At 40.7% G+C, this 21,180-nt stretch overlaps 1 protein-coding gene across 1 annotated transcript in view; it reads left to right on the plus strand.

Moving 5' to 3' along the window:
* Hdac9 (histone deacetylase 9) overlaps positions 1–21,180 on the plus strand; it is a 474,463-nt gene that overhangs the window by 235,899 nt on the left and 217,384 nt on the right. Inside the window, exons 13-14 of the mRNA XM_057782117.1 lie at positions 9,596–9,776; positions 19,802–19,935. Coding sequence (XP_057638100.1) covers positions 9,596–9,776; positions 19,802–19,935 — 315 coding nt within the window. The remainder of the gene's footprint in view (positions 1–9,595; positions 9,777–19,801; positions 19,936–21,180) is intronic.

The raw sequence follows: 21,180 nt of genomic DNA on the forward strand, positions 1-21,180 counted from the left end.
CCCAATACTGAAATTAAAGGTGTGACCCACCACACAGGTCTCTAAGCTTTTCTTTAGTTCCTTTTCACAAGTTGGAAACTTGCTGGGTGGGATCTTGCCCTGAGGTCACCACTCCCTTTATTGCATTTCTTAATACATTTATCTCCTTGAACACAGAATTTTGTTCTATTTCAATTCCTGGTACTCTTTTTCACTCAAAATTAGTATTTTGTAATTTACCCTGCTCATCTTCCTTCTTTTCATTGGACATCTTCATTAGCAATACCACTAATAATCACATGACAGAATCTGTACTAAGCTGCTTTGCTATTTCCTCTGCCAACAGAATTAATCCAAAACTCTTCACTTTAGCCTCAGGCAGACTCTTTGGACAAGGGTAAATTGCAACCTCTTTCTTCACCAAAATATCACAAGACTGATCTCTAGGCACATACCAAATTCATCTGCTCTGAAAACTCTTGAGTGAGCTCCCAACAGTTCACATAATTCTGAGCACCACTGTCTTCCATGTTCCTACTACTGTGACCCATTAAGCAGTACTTAAAGCATTCTGTTGCTTTCCAAACCCAAAATATCAAAGTCCAAATTCCTAAAAAACAAACACAAGTCAGGCTATCACAGCAGTCCCCTTTCCTGTTACCAACTTCTGTCTTGTTAGGGATTTTACTGCTATGAAGAGACCCCATGACCCAAGGCAACTCTTATAAAGAAAACATTTAATTGAAATGGTTCACTTACAGTTTCAGAGGTTCAGCCCATTATCGTCATGACAGAGAGCATGATGGCATGCAGCCGATGAGTGCTGGAGTAGCTGAGAGTCCTACATCTTGCAGGCAACAGGAAGTCAACTGAGAGTCACACCAAGGGAAACTTGAGCAGAAGAGACCTTAAAGCCCGCTCCAACAGTGACACACTTCCGTCAGCAAGGCAATGCTTCCTAATACTGCCAATCCTGTCATTTTCCTTCAAACAACCACACACTCATATAATTAATACTTAGTTTTATTTGTATTCTCTTGGATCTAAATGAGCTTTTAAAATATTTTTCTTAGTTCTTTGAGAATACAGTATATTTTGTATACTTTCATTCCTCTCCCCTTCTCCTTCCAGATCGTCCCTCTATTCCATAACTACACTTTATGTCCTTATTTTTTTATAAACCCATCTAGTCCCATTAGCACTGCTGAGTTGTGTGTCTATCCAGGGGTCATACCCCTTAAGAAAACTAACTCTCTTGTTTCCAGTAGCTATCAATGACCGTTAACTCCTTGATGAGGGGTGGGACTTGGTGCACATCCCCCCCATGCTGGGACTCTGTCTAGCTTGAGTTTCCCCAGGTGTTGTGCACAGTGTTACACCATCTGTGGGTTCATACGTGCAACTGCTCTATCATGGCTGGAAAACCCTTTGTTTCCTTGTAGTTACCCACTGCTTCTGCTTCCTACTGTCTTTATACTCTCTCTTCCATGATAGCACCTGAGCCCTAGGAGGAAACAGGTGTAACACATACAAATGAGCTTTTAAAGTGGCAGTGGCAGCCGGAGTTGTGGCAGTCTTCTCTCTTACAACTGTGCGCATGCTCCTGGGGATGAAATGATAGCCAGGACTATGGAGGAGAAATGAGTATCTATTAGAGCAAGTGATGTGGGAGAGGGATGAGTACAGCTTGTATCTGGGCAAAGTTTGTCTCTAACTATCCTGAAACCATACTCACCTGGCCACAGCCCTGCAGGCTCCCTAGTTATCCAATCCTTGAAAATAACACTCTCTTATTTCCATCCATGTGGCAATAATGCCGCCCCCCCCCAATAGCAGTGCTTTCCTTGAGCTCATGTCACACATACTCTGCTTGGTTTTTTTTTTTTTTTTTTTTGTCTGTTTGTTTGTTTCAGTGGAATATCTCTAGGGTCCCAGAATGGAAACCAGCATGGATTTCTGACCCTATAGCAGTTCCAACTTAGAAATTGTGTCCATTCTTTTAATTATTATTATTGAAAATAGATTCTTCTCTCATACAATACATTCCAGCAACAGTCTCCATCCCTGTACTTCCCACCTCCCCTTTCCTCTTCAGAAAAAGCAGACCTCCAAGAGACAACAGCCAAATATGACAAAATAATACGCAATAAGACAAGGCAAAAGCCCTCATATCCAGACTGGTCAAGACAACCCAATAGCAGGAAAAGAGTCTCAAGAGCAGGCAAAAGAGTCAGAGATACAAACACTTCAGTCGTTAGGAGTCTCACAAGAACACCACACTAACAGCCACAACATTTATACCAAGGATCTGGTGCAGACCCATGCAGGTCCCATGCTTGTGGCTTCGGTCTCTGTGAGCCTGTATGAGCCCTACTTAGGTGATTCTGTGGCCATATTCTCCTGGTGCCCTCCATCTCCGCTGACTTCCACAATCTTCCCTCACCCTCTCCAGCTGTGTCTTCTATTTCCAATGGGAGGAAACCAACAGAGACCTCTAATTTAGACTCTTACTTTGCATAATGTCTGGCTGTGGATCTCTGCAATAGCTGCCATATACAGCTGGAGGAAGCCTTTCTGATAACTACTGGACAAGATATCCGTCTATGAGTATAGTGAAGAATCTTTGTGCGTGTGTGTGTGTGTGTGTGTTTGTGTGTGTGTAATGAATACCCGTAATTCCTAGCTAAAGAAAAAGAAATACAGATATGAAAATTTCCTGTATATCTCCTTCCTAATGTGTGCTTTTTCCATTTCTTCTTCTGTGGATTCTCTGAGGGTGTTTTCTTCACATTTCTTTCCTTTTTTGATTGTATTATTATCCATTTTTATTACTCTTATATTTATACGTGCTTGCATATGCATTGACTTGCATGATTTAAAGTTTTAGCAGTAGGGGTTATGCCTGTTGATTTGGTTATTTTCTTTACTCACTTTTACTGTAGTCTGTTTCATCTTCATTTAGATACAGAGTGGAGAACTGCTCACAACCATTTCTTACAGGCCTCCATGCATTCATTCATCCTGCTCTCTTCTGCTTTCTCTAACAATTGCTGATATCCAACGTCTACGTTTCTGATCAGTTTCAAGGGTGTAGAGTGGTACCTCATGATTGTATTGTCTTGTGTTTTCTTCCTTAGCTGTAGCTATTGTTGTGTACACACTTGTTAGATAATTGAAATTTTCATTCTCTAGGAGCTTCATAATTTCTGTCTATTTTCTTGTCTTTGCTTTTAGAAATCATGTAACAGGCACTAAAATTTTCTTTTTATTTTGTTAGTGAGTATTTACCCTATCTCTGATTTTTGTTTTTCTAATTTATAATAAATAGAAGTTTTGGGGGTCCATAATGGTAATCTCAACAGCTTTTCTTAAATTTGAAACAATGTGCCTTTATGTTTAAACACTTTCCATTGTTTTCCGTGTAATAGTAAGAGGTCCAAGTCCTTTCTCCATGCAGCAGGGTTCACCTTCCCAGACATTCCGTGTTCACCTGACAATTTATAAACCACCTCTGCAGTATAGTATGCTATCCATGTGTTCATAGAAGTGAAAGCACATGACCTCTGTGGTATCCATGTATCCAGATAAGGGAGATCACATGACCTCTCTGGTATCCGTGTGTCCAGATAAGGGAAATCACATGACCTCCGTGGTATCCATGCGTCCATGTGTTTGGATAAGGGAGATCACATGACCTCTGTGGTATCCATGTGTTTGTTCAGAGAAGTGAAATCACATGATATTTGCTTTTGTGCCTTGTTTATTTTGTGTATCATACTTTCTCATGGTCCATCCCTTCTGTGGTTGTGCCAGAATTCCTTTCCATTGTAGCTGAACAGAATGTATTGTAGATGTTAATCCTTGCTTTATTATAGCCATCAATTTGGCTATGATTCATCTATGCTGCGCTTGAAAGAATATATTCCTTGTTTGAAAATTAGGCAACTCTTTAGTGACCAATTTTGTTAAAATCTTTAGCTTCATTTCATGATAAGTAAAATTCTTCTGCATGTGGATTTTTGCAGTTGGTTCTAGTAGCCCTGCCAATTTGTTTTGTAATTTTAAGTCTATATTATAGTGCTCCATGGAGTATAGAATTTTTTGCCAATTAAATATTTGTATTATTTTATAGATATAATTCTCTGTCTCTGATATTTTCTCCCTAATATCTGGTTTGTTCTTTTTTTAAAAAAATTGGCTTCTGTCTTATGCTGTTATTTGCCTTCTGTTTCTCTGGAGAACTTTTGCCTTTAATGTGTCCAGCCAAAGAAGTTTGGCTGCCTTTGTCCTCTACCTGGTAACTGGGTGCACTCACATCAGCTGTGCTTACTAATAGTTTGAGATTTTTTTTTCTAGCACCTCACCTTATGGTTTGTATTTGAAGAATTATTTCAGTATTTTTTTTTACTGCATTTACTTTTAGATTGTTTCTTGTTTTTTCTTCTTAAAGTTTTTTCCTTGTTTACTTTAAAGAATGTATTGTTTCTATTTATTAAACAATGACTTGCAAATTATTAGCAGGCATGTTTAACTTTACAAAGTCTAAAGCTAACCAAGATTTACACACCCATCGCAAAGTCTACGAAGGTTCGAGTGTGTAAATGCCCCTGAAATCTTTATGATAACCCTGAGAAATATTTGCAATCCATTTTTTATAATGGCAATATTTCTGAAGTTCAAAATACTGTAAGCCAAGAAGGAAATTCAATGCCTAACACTAAAAAATGGAAGGAGGTGTTCTCAAAAATGGCTTTAGAAATAGGATTTGAGTGGAAACCTAGGCAGAATTTTTCCTCCCAATTATTGTTTCCAGGATCTCTTCTTTCTTTTTTTCTTTAATACTCTTTCTTTGAAGTTTTACCTTTTATGAAACAAATTCAAATAACTCTGACTGTTTCAAAGTGCAGTCAAAAAGTTTCAATTTTGCTATTGCTGCAGCTAAAGCTATGGCATTGACAGTAGCCATTGGTAACCACCCCTTGGCGAAAATGGATCACTGAGATGATTCTGAAATCTGGAAGCCGTAAAGCAGGTTTCATCGAAGAGCAATAACCCAAGAAAGCATAACAGCACCAAGCAAAAGGCAACAGCACAGAAATGTGGTTTGCCATTAGCACAGAGGACCTGCTAGCTAGTCCTAAGCTGCTTAGACGCTGCTTACTTTGCAAAGAGCTTCAGTGAGTTGCCTGCTTTCAGACAGCAAAGCCAGTGCCTCCTGAGTCTGGAAGGCGGGCCACACATGTTAACGCTCACTGAGCAATATGAAGAGCTTTATGAGTGAATACATGCTAACTTCCCTGAATGTAATCATTGGGGTGGGGGCAAGTGATGATCCCACACACCCTACACACTACAGAGGCAAATTTATCATGCATAACTAGCATTAAAAGACAACAGACTTTGTTCAGCCTATTTATAAATTATTTTTCTTTTGAGGCGGCATGATTATGGCACTTAAGCATGATACATGCTAATACATGAAATGCCAGTTTGGCTACGTGTACAGTTTAAAAAATTTATAGGTTCTGAATTATTTAACATTTAATTTTCTGAGGATAAAGGAAAGGAATATGGCCTTTTATACTCAAAAGTGCAACATAAAATGACAAAATTCTCTTTTATTATTTTCAAATTTTAAAAAGTACATGAAACATTTCAGCCCTTTTTAGCCGTCAGGGAAACTTTCAGTATCTTTTTTCTACCCAAAGACGTGAGCTTTTCATCAGTGGACAATATTGCAAGAATTGGTTGCTTCCTGGATTGTCATGGCCCTCCTTGTACACTAAAAGCCCTGATTCACTGTGTGAGAACTTGATGCTGGTCAGAGATTCCCTGAAGTGCACAACAGTTTCTCCTCCTGCCATCCTATTTCGTGTGATAATTTGAATATAACTGGCTGTGTTTAGTTGTTGGTCCATTGATGATGCATCTGCCCCAATGAAACACTTGAAAGAATGAACACCAAACAGTTTTATTAATTAAAAACTTAATAGCTATAATGGGCAAAAACCCCGGAAAAACACGGAAAAGTACCAATTAGAAACAGTCCTGAATTAACTGGGGTGCGCATGCCGCTCTCCGTAAGGATTGGAAACTATGCGGCCTGGACTCCGTTGCTCACAAATTTTCCCAATATCCTAGGCTGTATTACACTTTATGATTGTTTATCACATTTGTTCTTCTTCCCTACTGTTGTTACTGTGAGATTTTGAAGATGGTTATGTACCTCTTTTTTATTAATTCCATTAGTCAACATATTCATATCCATTGTGTACTGAAATGAAGCATTGTCTGGGAACTAGTAACAGGTGAAGTTCATATTGTCTGTGTAACTTGCTAAAGGCAAGATTCTGAAACTTAAGGTGATAGTCTGCAAGTTCAGGAGGGGTGGTTGATTTCGCTTTCTACCTAGACAGCACAGCAGAGCTTCTGAGTAGATATCTACACTAAAACACATGCGCGATAAATTACTATTATCATGCAAGCTGTTTGCGTATTCCTAAGGATGGGCACTGGAAGAGTTGGAGGTTGATAGTTGGCTTGGAAAGTTTCATATGAAGACTTACATCATAGTTATGAGTTAGAAAATTATGAACCTTTAAAGTTATAATTAAGAGTTTCTCTGAAGCTCGCAGAAATCATATGTGCACCATGTTAAGAAGAAAGATGATGGTTGTTTCACCCACATAGAGTCCTTACAGTAACTGTTTCCCCATCATCTGAAATATGGTTATGATATTGAAGGAGAAATATGATTTGACTTCTAAATACATATTCTATATTCACAATACACAATAACATTTTAGCTTTCAGAAAATCCACGAGAGTAAATGCAGCAGAAATTCCATCAACAGAGGGTTGTATCTAGTGTCGCTTTCAAAATTTTGTGGTGGTATGTAAGATGGAGCACACACATTAGCACACCCAACCCTCACACTAGCACACTTATGCGCATGCGCGCACACACATTCATGAGCTTTCCCAGGGCTATCCCTGTTCTCTTTACTTATCCTCTGTGTTTTAGCTCAGATGTTGCTTTCTTAAGACGAAAGTTTCTGAAACTTTCTTTCAAGTTTCATGGGCTTCTTTAAATTCCTAACAGTTTCAAAGCACCCTGACTTTTCCTCATCCAGGGGTTAGTACATGAGTGAGGAAATGGTGACTGTATGCTGTTCACTTGAACACGTGGAAACCTGACAAGAACAAGGAGAGAGAAAGTCCGAAAGTGATGAGACTTTACCAGAAAGAGATGCAGCATTGAACAGGACTCTTCAACAACGTTCTGTGTAAAGTGTGAAGTATACTAAGGATGGGCGGAGTCTCATAGTCCTGTGTAAAGACTGTTGCAGAAAGACAGAAGCATGAATTATCAGAAACACCAATCCCTTAGACATCATGGGCATGGTGCCAGAGCTCATGAAACTTTAAAGAACCCATGAAACATCTCAAATTTTCATTTCTTAATCATATAATAAAAGATGCATATAATACACAGGAGCACATATGACTCCCATAGGAGTATAAAATTTGATTTTAATATTATTGTTTGGAAGAAGAGACCCAGATAGATTAGAGTACTCATAAAGGTTGTCAGGCAGCCCTGGGTGTAATACCTGTGTGTAACAGGCACTATTTTGATTCAACCCTAGAAGAGAAAAAGATGATATCAGCCTGGAAATGTCCTCCCTTCAAAGAGGACAGACTGGCAGACTGAGGAGTTTCTTCAGGTTTAATTATCTATCCGTAGTTTTCCTTGTCTACTCTTGGCTCGCAGCAGGCTTGGGAGAGAATTCCTTCAGGAAGGAGTAAGGCTGGGCGGAGAGAATTCCTTCAGGAAGGAGTAAGGCTGGGCAACGCAGAAGGGTGGCAGTTTGGAGCTTTGCATCAATTTACATTTGGCTTGAATAGACATAGGAGAGGGTCATCACAGACATTCAGGTCAATATTTACTCACACATTTTAGATAATGTTGGAAAACTTGCAAAGTCAGAATCATGACTTGATCTTCTCTAGAATTTTATGTTCTAGGAGGGGATAGGTGGTGTGTGTTCTCACAGCTCAGGCTCAGGCATTGAGCACGATGATTGTAAGGAAACAGGAGAGCTAGGCTCTTGTAAAGTTGTGAAACTATTGCAGCTGGAATTCTGTCACAGAAAAAGCCAGCCCAGCCAAAGAGAGACTATATGACAGACGCCATCCATCATATAGGCAGATTGTTTTTTCTACAGAACAAAGCAGAGGTAACATTTCACACCATTAATCGTAACCTAAATTTTGTCATGTATCTCAGACTGGCCTGGAACTTGCTATGTAGCCAAGGATGACTGTGAACTTCAGAGACTTTCCAACTTTTAGCTCTGAGTTCTGGCGCCACTGTACCCATCTAGAGCTAGCATGGCAGGCAGGCAACCTCAGACCTAACCACAACCTATGTGAAAGTTAATTTTAAAGTACGTTTAAATTTTTCTAAATCAAGAAGTCTTCGCACACATTTGTAACTGTAAACAGTTATAACTACTTATCATTACAGCTTATATATTTATAAGTATTGGTTAATTCAGATTATATGCAAAGTTACAATTAGATAAGATTATAGAGTATAGATTATAGATTGACCGCTGTCTATGTTTTACAGTCTGTCTGTTGTCTGTCTGTGTTTTATAGACTGTCTACTGTCTGTCTGTTCTTTACAGACCATCCACTGTCTGTCTGTGTTTTACAGACCATTCTCTGTCTGTGTTTTATAGACTGTCTGCTGCCTGTTTGGGTTTTACAGACAGTCTACTGTCTGTCTGTCCTTTACAGACCATCCACTGTCTGTCTGGGTTTTACAGACTGTCCACTATCTGTGTTTTACAGACTGTCTTCTGTCTGTCTGTGTTTTAAAGATTGTCCTTGTACACAAAGGACCACATTAATGATACTTCCGAAGCTTCTAAAAGTTGGTCTTCTGACTGAATAACTTGATCAGTACAAGAATAATGTTAGAATCTCTAAAAGGCACTTGGGATTTTATAGCATTGATATTCTCCTCTTCAAACTATGACAAAACTATGCCATCCTATGCCATTTTATGACATCTTAAAGGTGTCAAAATATAGTCAGCTAACTGGTAATTTCAGGAGTGCTCAAAATTTCCCCCACAATACCAGTGAAGTAAACTCAGGGCACAGTGTTCAGAGCCAAGCATCCTAGCTAGTTTAACGGCAGCTGAATGGTTCTTCCTTTCATGAGAGTCCCTTCTAGGGCTGAGTTCAAAACTTTGGTATTATAGAAGGCAAGAGTGAGTGGATGCTTTTACTGGAGTTAAAGATCTGTTTCCTTCAACCGGTTCAAAGTGGCAGTTGGAATCAGTTCACCCTGCCATGGCCTCTTTCCTAGCTAGACTGCAGGGATGGCTGTCAGTGTGCAAACATCTGTTGAATGGATCAATTGATCTTGACTCGATCTTGCTTTTTCTTCCCATCTCTCTATGTTGTTGCTGTTGTTTTCTGTTTCTTTCCCCTCGCACTGTTTATGTCCCTAGCCAGATGAACTTATTTTGTTGACATGTTGCTCTCAGTGTCTTCCTCAATGCTGGGCTCACAATCTTTCTCTTTTCCCCTTTCCTTGGCAGCCTCCCTTGCTGGAGTCCTCACACACACGTGGGCTCTCGGTGCACCAGGCTCGGCTAGCTGCGGTTGGCATCGATGGATCAGAGAAGCATGGCCTCCTCTCCAGGACCCATTCCTCCCCCGCAGCCTCTATGTTACCTCACTCAACAGCAGACTGTCCCCGCCAGCCTGCCTCTACCACTGGTAGGCATCCCTAAAGACCATTTAATAGGCAGGAGAAATGTGCAGTTCTTGTAGGATTAGCCGATTTAAATGCTCTGAATAACTCCGATAGCAGAATGCTCCATTTTTAACTCGATGCAACCCAAATTTTATGAGGTTATGTTGGCCACAAGACAAACGGCACATCTGATAAATCTTGGGCTTAGTATTAATAGCCTCATAAATTGTTATCATTCAAGGGCCTGGAAAATTCATCAACAGGTGCATGGATCCCCCTGGAAATGAGACTCCCTCCCACATTCTTCAGCAGTGTTCTGCAGACGCTTACCTTCCCTGAGGTTGGCCGCAGGGAAATTTACGATGCTTGGCGTCCTCATTTGGCTCTGAAGAGTATCTTCTCCTCATTGGTTTCTTGTTGTTTTGCTTCAGTTTTGTTTTCCTTTTCTTGACTTCCCACACAAATGACTCATGGGAGTCAAGGGTACCAAGGCAAGCCTTGCTTGAATCTATGCATGGTAGTTACCTGTCCATTCATTATGGTACCTCTGTGTGGGCTTCGTGACCAACATCTTCATTGCCTTCCACCGTGTTTGATATTTAAGAGCCTGAGTACAGACAAAACAAGCATATAATTGTAAGTCCAGAACAAGGGCGGGTCTGAGACACATGCCAAAAACGAGGCGTGTTCCATACTTTTGCTCTCCCACTGTGGCTGAGCAAAGGAAAGAAACTAATTCTGCATGAAAGTTATGGCATGGCTATAGCAAGGGAGACTTTATACACATGTCTGTCAGACTTACTCTGAAATTGGTATTCAGGATCCAGGGTTGGTGTTGTGGCATCTACGACCTCCTGCAGACCTCTGAGCTTGGACATGCTAAAATGCCTTTTCTAAAATCGTGTTCCCAACCCTTCATGTGATTTATCATTTTTTTTTTTTACTTTAGAAATCAGTTAATGGATAGAGCAGGTTAGTTAACTGCTGATAAATATCTTTCAAGAGTGTATATAGAAGATAATTTGGTAAGCAATTATGCCAAAAGACAGCAACACCCCATATTACATTTTATAATTTAGGCATATTTCCTTTTCCATGTCAACAGCCTCTGGCCAGATTTCCTCCTTCCTGCAGCACTGAGAAATCTTCCTAGAGATCCTGCAAAGCCCACACCTGACAGCTGTCAGTGTCCGTGGAAACCTTTGGCATCAATCACACCTGTGCTAGTCCCAGGGTTAGAAAAATTTGCTCAAAACCAGGATGCCAAATATATACAGTTATGCTTTTTTCCCATATTTATTTGTTTAATTTTATGTGTATTAATGTTCTATGCCCCCCCATGTGTGTGAGTGTTTGTGTATGGTGTATGTGTGTGTTTATGTGTGTCTGTGTGTATGCTTATGTGTTTGTGTTTGTTTATGTGTATGTGTGTTTGTGTGTGTGTGTTTATATGTGTTTGTGTGTATGTGTTTGTGTATGAGTTGGTGTATGTGGTGTGTGTTTGTGTGTGTGTGTGTGAGTGCGTATATGTGTAAATGTGTGTGTGTGTGTGTGTGTGTGTGTGTGTGTGTACCACATGCATGCCTGGTGCCTACAGAGGCCAGAGGAAAGCTTCAGATCCTCCTGTAACCAGAGTTAGATAGTTATGTTCTCAGAAAGAGAAAGGGGTTCTCTTATTAAACACACAGCCGTCTCTCTTGCCCTGAAATCCTCTGTTTCTCCCACTCTCAGCATCCCCCAGCTGCTCTGTGGTTCTTGTGCAGGACTGAGGCTTCCTGGGATTTCCCCAATCCCTGTGAGCACGTCTGTTTCTATTGTCTCTGTGTAGCTAGTGTGGAGGCAGTCATGTTGGTGATACTATATGGATGTAAACTCTGATACTCCCAGGGGAACCATCTCATAACAAAGCCCTCGTTTCTCTGATCTTACCATCTTTCTGGCTCCTCTTCTGCAATCTTCCCTAAGTCTTAGAAGAGCAAGCAGTGCTCTTAACCACTGAGCTATCACATATCACAACTAAGTGGACCCAGTCACAAAATCCAAGAGCAGTCATAGCTGGTGACCTGTGGAGGACCAAGGACAAGCTGACTGTGGGACAAACAAGGAGGATGTGAGGTCCTGTCACTGCTGGGGTGATGACGTGTGCCTGGTCAAGCCAGGCTGCCACCACCTCCAGGGAAGGTTGGGTCATGTTTGAAAGTGGGCAGTAGTATTGGAATCAAACGAGCCCTTCCCCTTTACTCAAAGACTGGGAATGGTGTTTCTTACTTGAGACTCAGATAATTCGGGAAAAGGGAAATAAGTTCATTTTCTCTGCTAACATCATGTCTTCTGCTCACCTAGAAATTAGACTCAGCCGTGGCTCACAGACTTTGTCCACTAGAGGATAATAACTGTGAATTTACACTGAATGTATTTGTTGCAATGGAAACTTCATAACATATTGGATTGGCCTCTCTCCCATGCCACTTGTATACCCAACAGCCTCTTCCTTTTGTCCAGAGGTTACGGGACCTAGTCCATGATAATAAATTATTTCTTTATACCATTATACTTAGAGGTGAATTTGAAATAGAATCATGGTGCTGAAACTCAGCTGATATTTGTAGTAGTCATGAAAATAATTAGAGCATTAAATCAATGCCTATTGAAAAGTACAAATTGTGAAAAGCAAGTTACACAAGTATGCCAGTATGGGAACTGCTAAGTTCCCCTCCTCTCTGCCTGCTTCCATGTTGGTTTTACATGCATGAAAGCCGTGTCTTGGTCAGCTGACTCCAGCATATCCCTGCAGTTTCAAAGGTCTTTAGGGTACTATGTCATTCAAGAAAACCTTCTTTTCCCACTAAGCCCAAAAGACTTAGTGTAGTCCCTTGTAATACACTGGATTGTTTTCTGTCAAAATCTCTAAATACTGTTGATTTGGGGACTGTGGGCCAGAGGAGAATATATGAGGAACGGGGCGGCTTTTCTGTTCTTGCTAACTCTAGCACTCAGGTACGTGATTGGAACACATCAAGTAGAGTAAACACATGAGCCTTTGAGTACCTGGAGGAGACGTGAGTAAGTTGATGTGGGTTCTGTAGGAGTGCACAGGTGCAGCCATTGGGGCTGGAGACGTAGCTCAGAGGTTAAGAGCCATGGGTGCACGTCCAGAGGAGCCAACTTGGCTCCCTTGCCAGCAGGGAAGCTCACACTTGTCTGTAATTTCAGTTACAGGGGATCTAACGCTACCTTCTGGCCTCTGCACTCCGCAGGAGGGATTTTGTGTACAGACAAGCACCTGGGAAAAACACATACACATGTAAAATAAAAATAAATGAATATTTTTTAAAAAGCCATTGGACATTGATACGCGTTCACTGAAGACGACTTGGTACTCTGCGAAGAGAATCAGTTCAGATATGGTGGTACTTATTTCCAATATTTTCCTTCTTCTTAAATTTCTTCTTAACAAAACAAAAAATTATACTTACATCTTTTTAGAACAATGACTTTTGAATTTCAAGATGCCAAAGCAGTTTTTAAAATACTGTTTTTCAGTCTACAATAGATCATGAACACTGAGTTGGGCAGTGTGACCAGCTTCCTGTGCAGTTTCTGTGACATATTCTCATAGCCTGTCTCTCTGTAGCTCTGCTTCCCTCTCCCCCTCCCCCTCTATTCTGTTCTCCCCCCTCTTCCTCTCCGCTCTCTCTTTGTGTGTGTGTTGGTTTTATCTTCTCACTCATTCTTGAATATAGAAAAATCATCCCATTTTTCCAGTAAATCTGTGTTACATTTGGCTTCTCCTTTTGCCAGCTTACATGCTGGTTAGCGCTTTCTTGGCTCTGTAGTTGAATGTCAGCACTTAATTCGATTCATGCAATGTAACAGTTAGTTCAGAAGTCTGTGCTGGAAATTCTTCAATCCATTTTTTCACCTGATCCTTTGATACTATCATTTAAAAAAACACAAATTATGAATCATAAAAAAACATTTTCAACTAATAAAAACATGCAATTTACCAAATCTTCTGAAAGTTAGTTTTGGATATTACATCATTTGCTCATTGACACATTATGTTTCACAAATAAATATAATTAAATATTAAATTTCACAAATAATTAAATATTACATGGCTGGAGAGACAGCTCCACAGCTAAGAGCACCTCTTACAGACGACCAAGTTTCGTTTCTCAACACCCAAATGGTGGCTCACAACCATCCACAGCTCCAGCTCCAGGGGGTTCAATGCTTTCTGACCTCTGTGGATGCCAAGCACACATGTGGTGCGCATACATGCATGCAGGCAAAACACTCATACACATAAAGTAAAATCTAAAATTTTAAATTAAATAACTTGGTGCTTGATTTATGTGTTCCCAAGCAAAGGTTTAGCAGATGTGAGGAGGAGCACACTCTGAAGAGCGTGTAGAAATGGGAAGGTCAAGGCAAATAGGCGCCTGGGTAGACTGGGGTTATGAACAGAAAGAATTACAACGACGGTGCGCCTGCCTGCAGGTTGTCAGGAATGACACTTGTTTCAAAATAGAGTCTTTCTGAGTGCGCGGGAGATCGGTTCCAGACCCCTAAGGACGCAGGAGTCTCTGATATGCAATGGAGCGCATTTGCATACGTGTGCAGTTTGTTACGTCACCTCTAGATTACAGATAATTCCTAACGCGACCTAATAGATATGTAGATAGCTTGTCTGTTGAATACTTCAGAAATAAGAACAAGGTAAACATTGGACACTTCAGGTGAAAGACATCATTTTCCATACGGTCTTCAATTCCTCCTGGACTGGATCTACGAAACGGCTCCCCAGGTCCTTTCTACCCAGTTTAGTAATCCTACCGTCGTCTCATTTTGTCTTTTGAAAATGTTTCGGCTGCTCTTTTAAAGAGGTCTCTGACTGCACAGCCTTTGCCATCACTATTACTCACAGTTTGAAAATGCATCTCAAATGGCTATTTCATGTCTGTCTCATTTTCATGGCTAGATCATGAGTTAAATATGAAAAGATGGATGTGATACACACTGGAAAGTTACATCTAAACACGTGTTTCTGAGCAGAGATGTGGTGTGGTGCCCTGAACTACGCTAGCTCTTGGCCCTGCAGTACATTGAATAAACGTTATTTACTAATGCTAGCGACAGATGTCCTGAGAAGGTGTGATTCTCCAGGAAGATACCAGAAGTGAAATAAGAAACTGTGATGGAGGAGTTACTTTTATTTAATAAAGAAACTGTCTTGGCCCATTTATAGGCCAGCCCTTAGGTGGGTGGAGTAAACAGACAGAATGCTGGGAAAAAAAAAAAAACGAGTCAGGGAGTCGCCATGATTTTCCCACTCCAGACAGACGCAGGTTAAGATCTTTTCTGGTAAGCCAGCTCATGGTGTTACACAGAATATTAGAAATGGGTTAGATCAATATGTAAGAGCTAGCCAATAAGAGGCTGAAACTAATGGGCTAGGCAGTGTTTAAAAGAATACAGTTTCCGTGTAATTATTGCGGCCGGGAGCCAGGAACTTAGCCCCGGTCGCTCCTATTACAAAAAAACTGAATGTCAGGAATTAGGAATCAAATTGATAATTCTTTATCTAAAGTTTTTTTTTGTCTAGACTCTAATTTCTTAATTGATCCTTAGGACTCAGCTAAACTAAACCAAGTCTGACTAGATTGAGACCGCTCTGTAGACATGAACAGATTACCTGGTTAATAAGTCACTTAGCAATGCAATAGTCAGGAACATGGAAGTCAATACACTTGCTACTTCAAATACATCATCACATTTAGTAAGCTGAAACCAACAGAAAACACAGTGCAAATTTATCAAAACCATCCAAATTTTTCATGAGTTGTGTGTGTGTGTATACCTGTGTGTATGTGTGTGTTTATGTCTGTGTATGTCTGTGAATATTGTGTGTCTGTGTATGTAGTGTTCATGTATGTGTGTATGTGTGTATATAAGTATGTTGTAGTGTGTGCATGTAGTATGTGTGTGTGTCTGTCTGTGTGTAGTGTGTGTCTGTCTGTGTGTAGTGTGTGTGGTATGTGTGTGATATATGTGTATGTGTGGTGTGTGTAGTGTGTGTGCAGGTGTTTGTCTGTGTGTGTTGTATGTGTAATATGTGTGGTATGTGTGTTGTATGTGTACACAAATGTGTGTGGTATGTTTATCTGTGTTGAGTGTGTAGTGTGTGCAATATGTGTATGAGTGTAGTGTGTACAGAATATGTATGTGTGTGTGGTGTGTGTGTGTGTGTGTGTCTGGGTTGTAGAAAGCTTTCTTCTGAGGTTTCAAGTACAGGCAATGGTTTTTAAGACTTTTACATAATCATTTTTCATGAGCTTGTGTTCCAGCTGGTAGCCAGCAGGGACAGAGCATGTGAAGCAAAGGTCAGTTCCACAGTGGCTCTCAGGGAGGACAGCAGGCTGCTTCCCCACCCTCTGAGTCAGTGTTCCTGGGGAAGAGAAAAGAAGAGGAAGGGACTGAGAAGGCTGGGCTGATGTCACCTCTCTGTCTATCTGTTAGCACCTCATTGAGGCGGCATTAAGATGAGGCAGTGGGGCGCTGGGCTTCCAGGGCTCATTTATCTCCTCTTAAATTCAAATGCCTTTCCAAGAGCTCCTGGACTTGTGTTACAGTCTCCAGGTACAGGGCAAGGCTTACAGCGGCCACAGCTTGTTTCATCATTTTAGCTTCCTTAACAGTGTGTGTTGTAAAAATATTAAAAGGGGGAAATTTATTATCTATATGGGCTTGGGTTTGTAAAGAAAAACCGAAGCAATTAAGTAACATGAACGACTATACTTTGTGTTCTTTAATGGACCTATTTTAGCCAGATAGATATTATGCTTCTTATTTCCTTATTATCTTATAATTTATTATAGTGTGTAACTGAATTTGAAAATGTATTAAACAGCTCCGAGTATGTGATGCAGTTTATAAACCACTTTGATAAGGACGACATTCAAGACATAAGTGTGCACCTTATGTTTTGCATGTTAGCCTTCCTTGCTGCCCAACTCTCTCCTGCCCTTTTTAATATCTTCCTTTTACTTCATTTAAGAATATTCATTCTCCGGGCAGTGATGACACATGTCTTTAATCCCAGCACTCAGGAGGCAGAGGCAGGTGGATCTCTGTGAGTTCGAGGCCAGCCTGGTCTACAAAAGCTAGTTCTCGGATAGGCACAAAGCTACAGAGAAACCTTGTCTCAAAAAACCAAATTAAAAAAAGAATAAAAAAGAATATTCATTCATGTTGGATTTTGTGCAAAATTAAAACAGTGAAAATGTGCAAAATTTTTTATACAAATATAAAATGAGGACAAAGAAATGTTTTTGGACTGAAAAATTAGGAGTTTGAAGCAAAGGGCGCTGTATCAGCAAAGAAGGCTGTGCACACATCAAGAGTCCGAGCAGATCTACTGGCTGAATTCATCAAGGAGGGCTGTGTCATGGAAAAGCTGACCCCTTCACCTGCGCTTTCGCTTCCCTTACCCATCACATTCTGGAAGAGCTGCCTCATTCCAAACATGACTGCAGAACTGGGAAGTCAAACGTTTTTAAGTAACACAGTTACAGTCTGTGTTTCTGTAAATCTTACTGTCTAATAAAGAAAACATAAAATTGACAAAAATATTCTGTGACGTCATTTTCATCTGTGCTCTGAAGGAGTCCCCAGGGCATAGAGAAAGCAGACAGACGTGTAGGAGAGATCTGATGCACAGATCTCGGATGGTATTTTGTTGGGCAGGTGACTTAAACACTGAGCCTTGAAGAATGAAGCAGAAGGAGCCAGCTGAGGGGCGAGGGAGGAAGGACTTGCGTAGATGTAACAGCACTAGAAAGATCTCAAGCTGGCGGGTTATGACCTTTTCAGAGGAATGTAAGAAAAGCCTTTGTTGTAGAAATGAGAGGCCTGTGGACAGAGAGTAAGCGCAGGGAAGGGACTTATCTCTGCTGTATTTATGGAATGTCACTCTCTTCAGTGAAGGGAAGTCTCTGAGCAAAGTAGCTACCGTGGAGCGGGATGAAGTAAGGGAAGTCAAGTAGTCAGTTTCCAGTTATCTCAGGAGTCCAGATTAGAAGGGATGGTGCTTTGGATTATGTATGGTTCGAGCAGAGGAGATAAGAAGTGAGTGATTCTAGATCTGTTTGAGAGGGAAAACAGACGCGCCTTTGGAGTCGAGGAAATATCAAGAGGACAACAAGTTTCTGCTGTGAGCAATAAAGGATTTTGAAGTCCCTTGTGAAAATGAAGAGCACAGAGTGCGGTTTCAGACCAAGAACTGAAAATCAGAGGCGTTAGCATCGAGGAAAGCATTGAGGCCATCAAGGGGAGATGTGGGCATCCAGATGCCAAGTGTAAGAGAGGTCCAGGCTGAGAAATGTTCCAGGACATCAGGGACACGCAGCGGGTTTTGAAGCCAGTGAGTCTTAAGAATGGATATTATCTGGAACAGTAAAACAGTATTTTCTGACAGACATAATTTTTACCACATGGTTTGAAAATGCAAATGTCATTCTTCTGCATGATTTTAGGACACTCAAGGGAAATTGCTTGACCATCTTCAGTAACATCTCTCTAATATAGTAATGTAGGTCAAAGGGAAAATGAAATTTGTTTAAGTCAATTTTATGATACCGAGTCAAAGGCTGGCACTTGTAAGATACTGAACAGCGTTTATTAATGTTCTCGTCATAGGTACTTGATCCACCCAGCAATCTGAATGCACTTCAGCTGCCATTGATGGGAAGATAATTGATCAGTTAAACCATTTCTTATAAGAGACAGTTTTGTAAACAACATTATCGCTTGCCCAATCAAAATCCCATATTATGTTTCACTAATAACTTTCTATTAACATATTTTTCATCATTGGATATAACTAAAACATCACATATACTAAATTCTGATGCTCAATTTTGTTATCTATGAAATCTATAGTGAGGGCATTATATTTGATACTCATTTTTAAAAGAAACCGACAAGAGTTTCCCAATATCATAATGTTTACAATTGGCATTGCGTGACTTTGGACTTGATTTGACCTGCACATCTTTGGACTGGACCTGACAGGGTCTATGAGGGCATGAAGAAAGGACAAACACACAGACCCCCTTATAGACAGACTGGGATTGCGTGGGGTGTGTGCTCTGATGGAGATGCACCAGCAGCCCAGAGACTCAGCGTATTTGTGACAGAGCAATGAACGAGGAGGTGGGTTCATTGTATACCGCTGAGCGGGAAGTGGTTTGCTGTATACAGCTGAACAGGAAGTAAGTGGGTTTGCTGTATAAGCTGAATGAGGAGGTAGTTAGCCAGTCTAGGCAGGACTCTTAGCAGAGCAATCTCGGGTTGCAGTCATCCTGGAGGGGTGGTGTTGATGGTTTCTGCAGACAGAGTCACATCCAGGGTGAGAAAGCTGCCCCAACACTGTCCCCACACACTGGTTTTAGCTGAAGGCCAACCCTTGACATGACTGTGCTCTTGTCAATGGCATGCTTTCACTCGGGAATTCAGCTGCTCCCCACTGGCATTTCTGGCTAAAATATTACGGGGGACATTATAGAAAAGCCTCTTGTCGGGCCATGAAAAATTCCCCAAGTTTTAGGTTGCTGAAGAGGAGGCTGTGGTTGATAGTGTCTGTGCAAACTGGTTTTAGCTACAGGCAAATCTTTCATAATGTACATATTAAGACCAGAAGGTTCTGCTGTCCTTCTGAGCCTGGTTTGGGGGAAGCCTTGTCATTCCCGTGAGTCTGAAGCACAGAGTCCTTGACAGAAATATATTAAGACTGCATTATACGAATGTTACTATATGAGTGCATATACATACATATATATACATATTTATATCACTTTACGTATGTATTGAACTAAGATTTGAGCACTGGTTCATCCACGGTGTGTGCTTTTGCACATGTTTTCACACACAGGAGGCTAAAGAGCTGACTCAGCCTTGAGAAGGGCTTCGGATTAATAGTTTTATCTTATAATGCGCAGCAATGCCTGCCTCACTCACCCTTTGCTGTGGTTTCTCTGTCTCACAGGGATTGCCTACGACCCTCTGATGCTGAAACACCAGTGCATCTGTGGCAATTCCACCACCCACCCCGAGCACGCTGGGCGGATACAGAGCATCTGGTCACGGCTGCAAGAAACCGGGCTGCTAAATAAATGTGAGGTAATCCTGAATTGGCCACACTCCTTTCCTTACTTAAATAAATCATGTGAAGAGGCTAGTATTCATTCGAGTGCTAGTAGAAAAATGTTAACCATGCGGGGCAAACACTGATTGACGATGTGTCCGAGACCCAAGTGCCCAGCTGTCTGTGGGCTGGAAGGACAGTAGGTTCTCCATGTTTAGTGGACAGAGCGGCTGTCCATCATCGCGGTGTGTTTCACCCCAACGTTACTGTGGGAAGTGGAGCATAGCATAATTATTGCAGATGGACACTGATAATCAAGATAACGTGAGAAACTCCTTGTCAAGCATTTAATACTAGCCATTGCTATCTGTTGTTCTACACTGTGCTCGCAATGCAGGCCCCTGCCAGTTCTGCCCAACAGTTCTTACTGGAGCAAGTCTCTCCTTTTTACTGAAGTGACTCATTGATACCTTTATAATTTTGTGATAAGTCCGAATATTTTTAATTTTAACCAATATTCCTTTAGGCTCATATTTTTAGATTGCTGGTAAATCCCAGGCCCATTTAAAAAGCTTGCTTCTTTAGGCTTTAAGAGGTTAAAAAGAAAAATGAAAATAATTCAGAAAGAGTCACTTAAAATTTACAAAATCTGGAATAAATAACTAACAGCTGTTTGACTTATTTATTCTAAATTTCCGTTTTGTCTAAAATCCAGTAGCATTTTATATTTGAGTTTGAAATATTTTTCAAAGGAAAAAGTATTCTCCATATACTTTTTTGCTTTATTTTAGCATTTCTTGATTAAGAAGTTTTGTTTTGTTTGCCATGTCTACATTGTGTTCTAGAGTGCCAAACCCTGGCAGGACAAGTCTCACAGGACAAATAGCATCTCTGTCTTCACAGATGAGCATCCCACTGTGTGGATCAGGGTAGCTGTACTTCTCTGTGGATAAATGAAGGGAATTCAACGTAGTGTTTATTTTCTGGGGTTAGAGTCTGGGGAGATCAATAGCCTTTGATTATAACTATGGCCTGAGAACACTGTTCTATTAAGAACATATTAAAATCACTATACTTCATCAAAATAACAATTATTTTAAGCTTTGTTAGTATTATTATTGTTTATTTTATTTCTGTGGGTGTCTGTGCCTGCCTGAGTCCATACACACCTCGGGCTTGCAGAGGACAGCAAAGGCCGGAAAGCATTGGATCTTCCGGAACTGCAGTTATAGGTTGCCTTGAGTCACCTATTGGGAATCTAGCCTGTGTAACAACAGAAC

This window comes from Chionomys nivalis, chromosome 10 (assembly GCF_950005125.1).
Source record: "Chionomys nivalis chromosome 10, mChiNiv1.1, whole genome shotgun sequence".
Lineage (NCBI taxonomy): Eukaryota > Metazoa > Chordata > Mammalia > Rodentia > Cricetidae > Chionomys > Chionomys nivalis.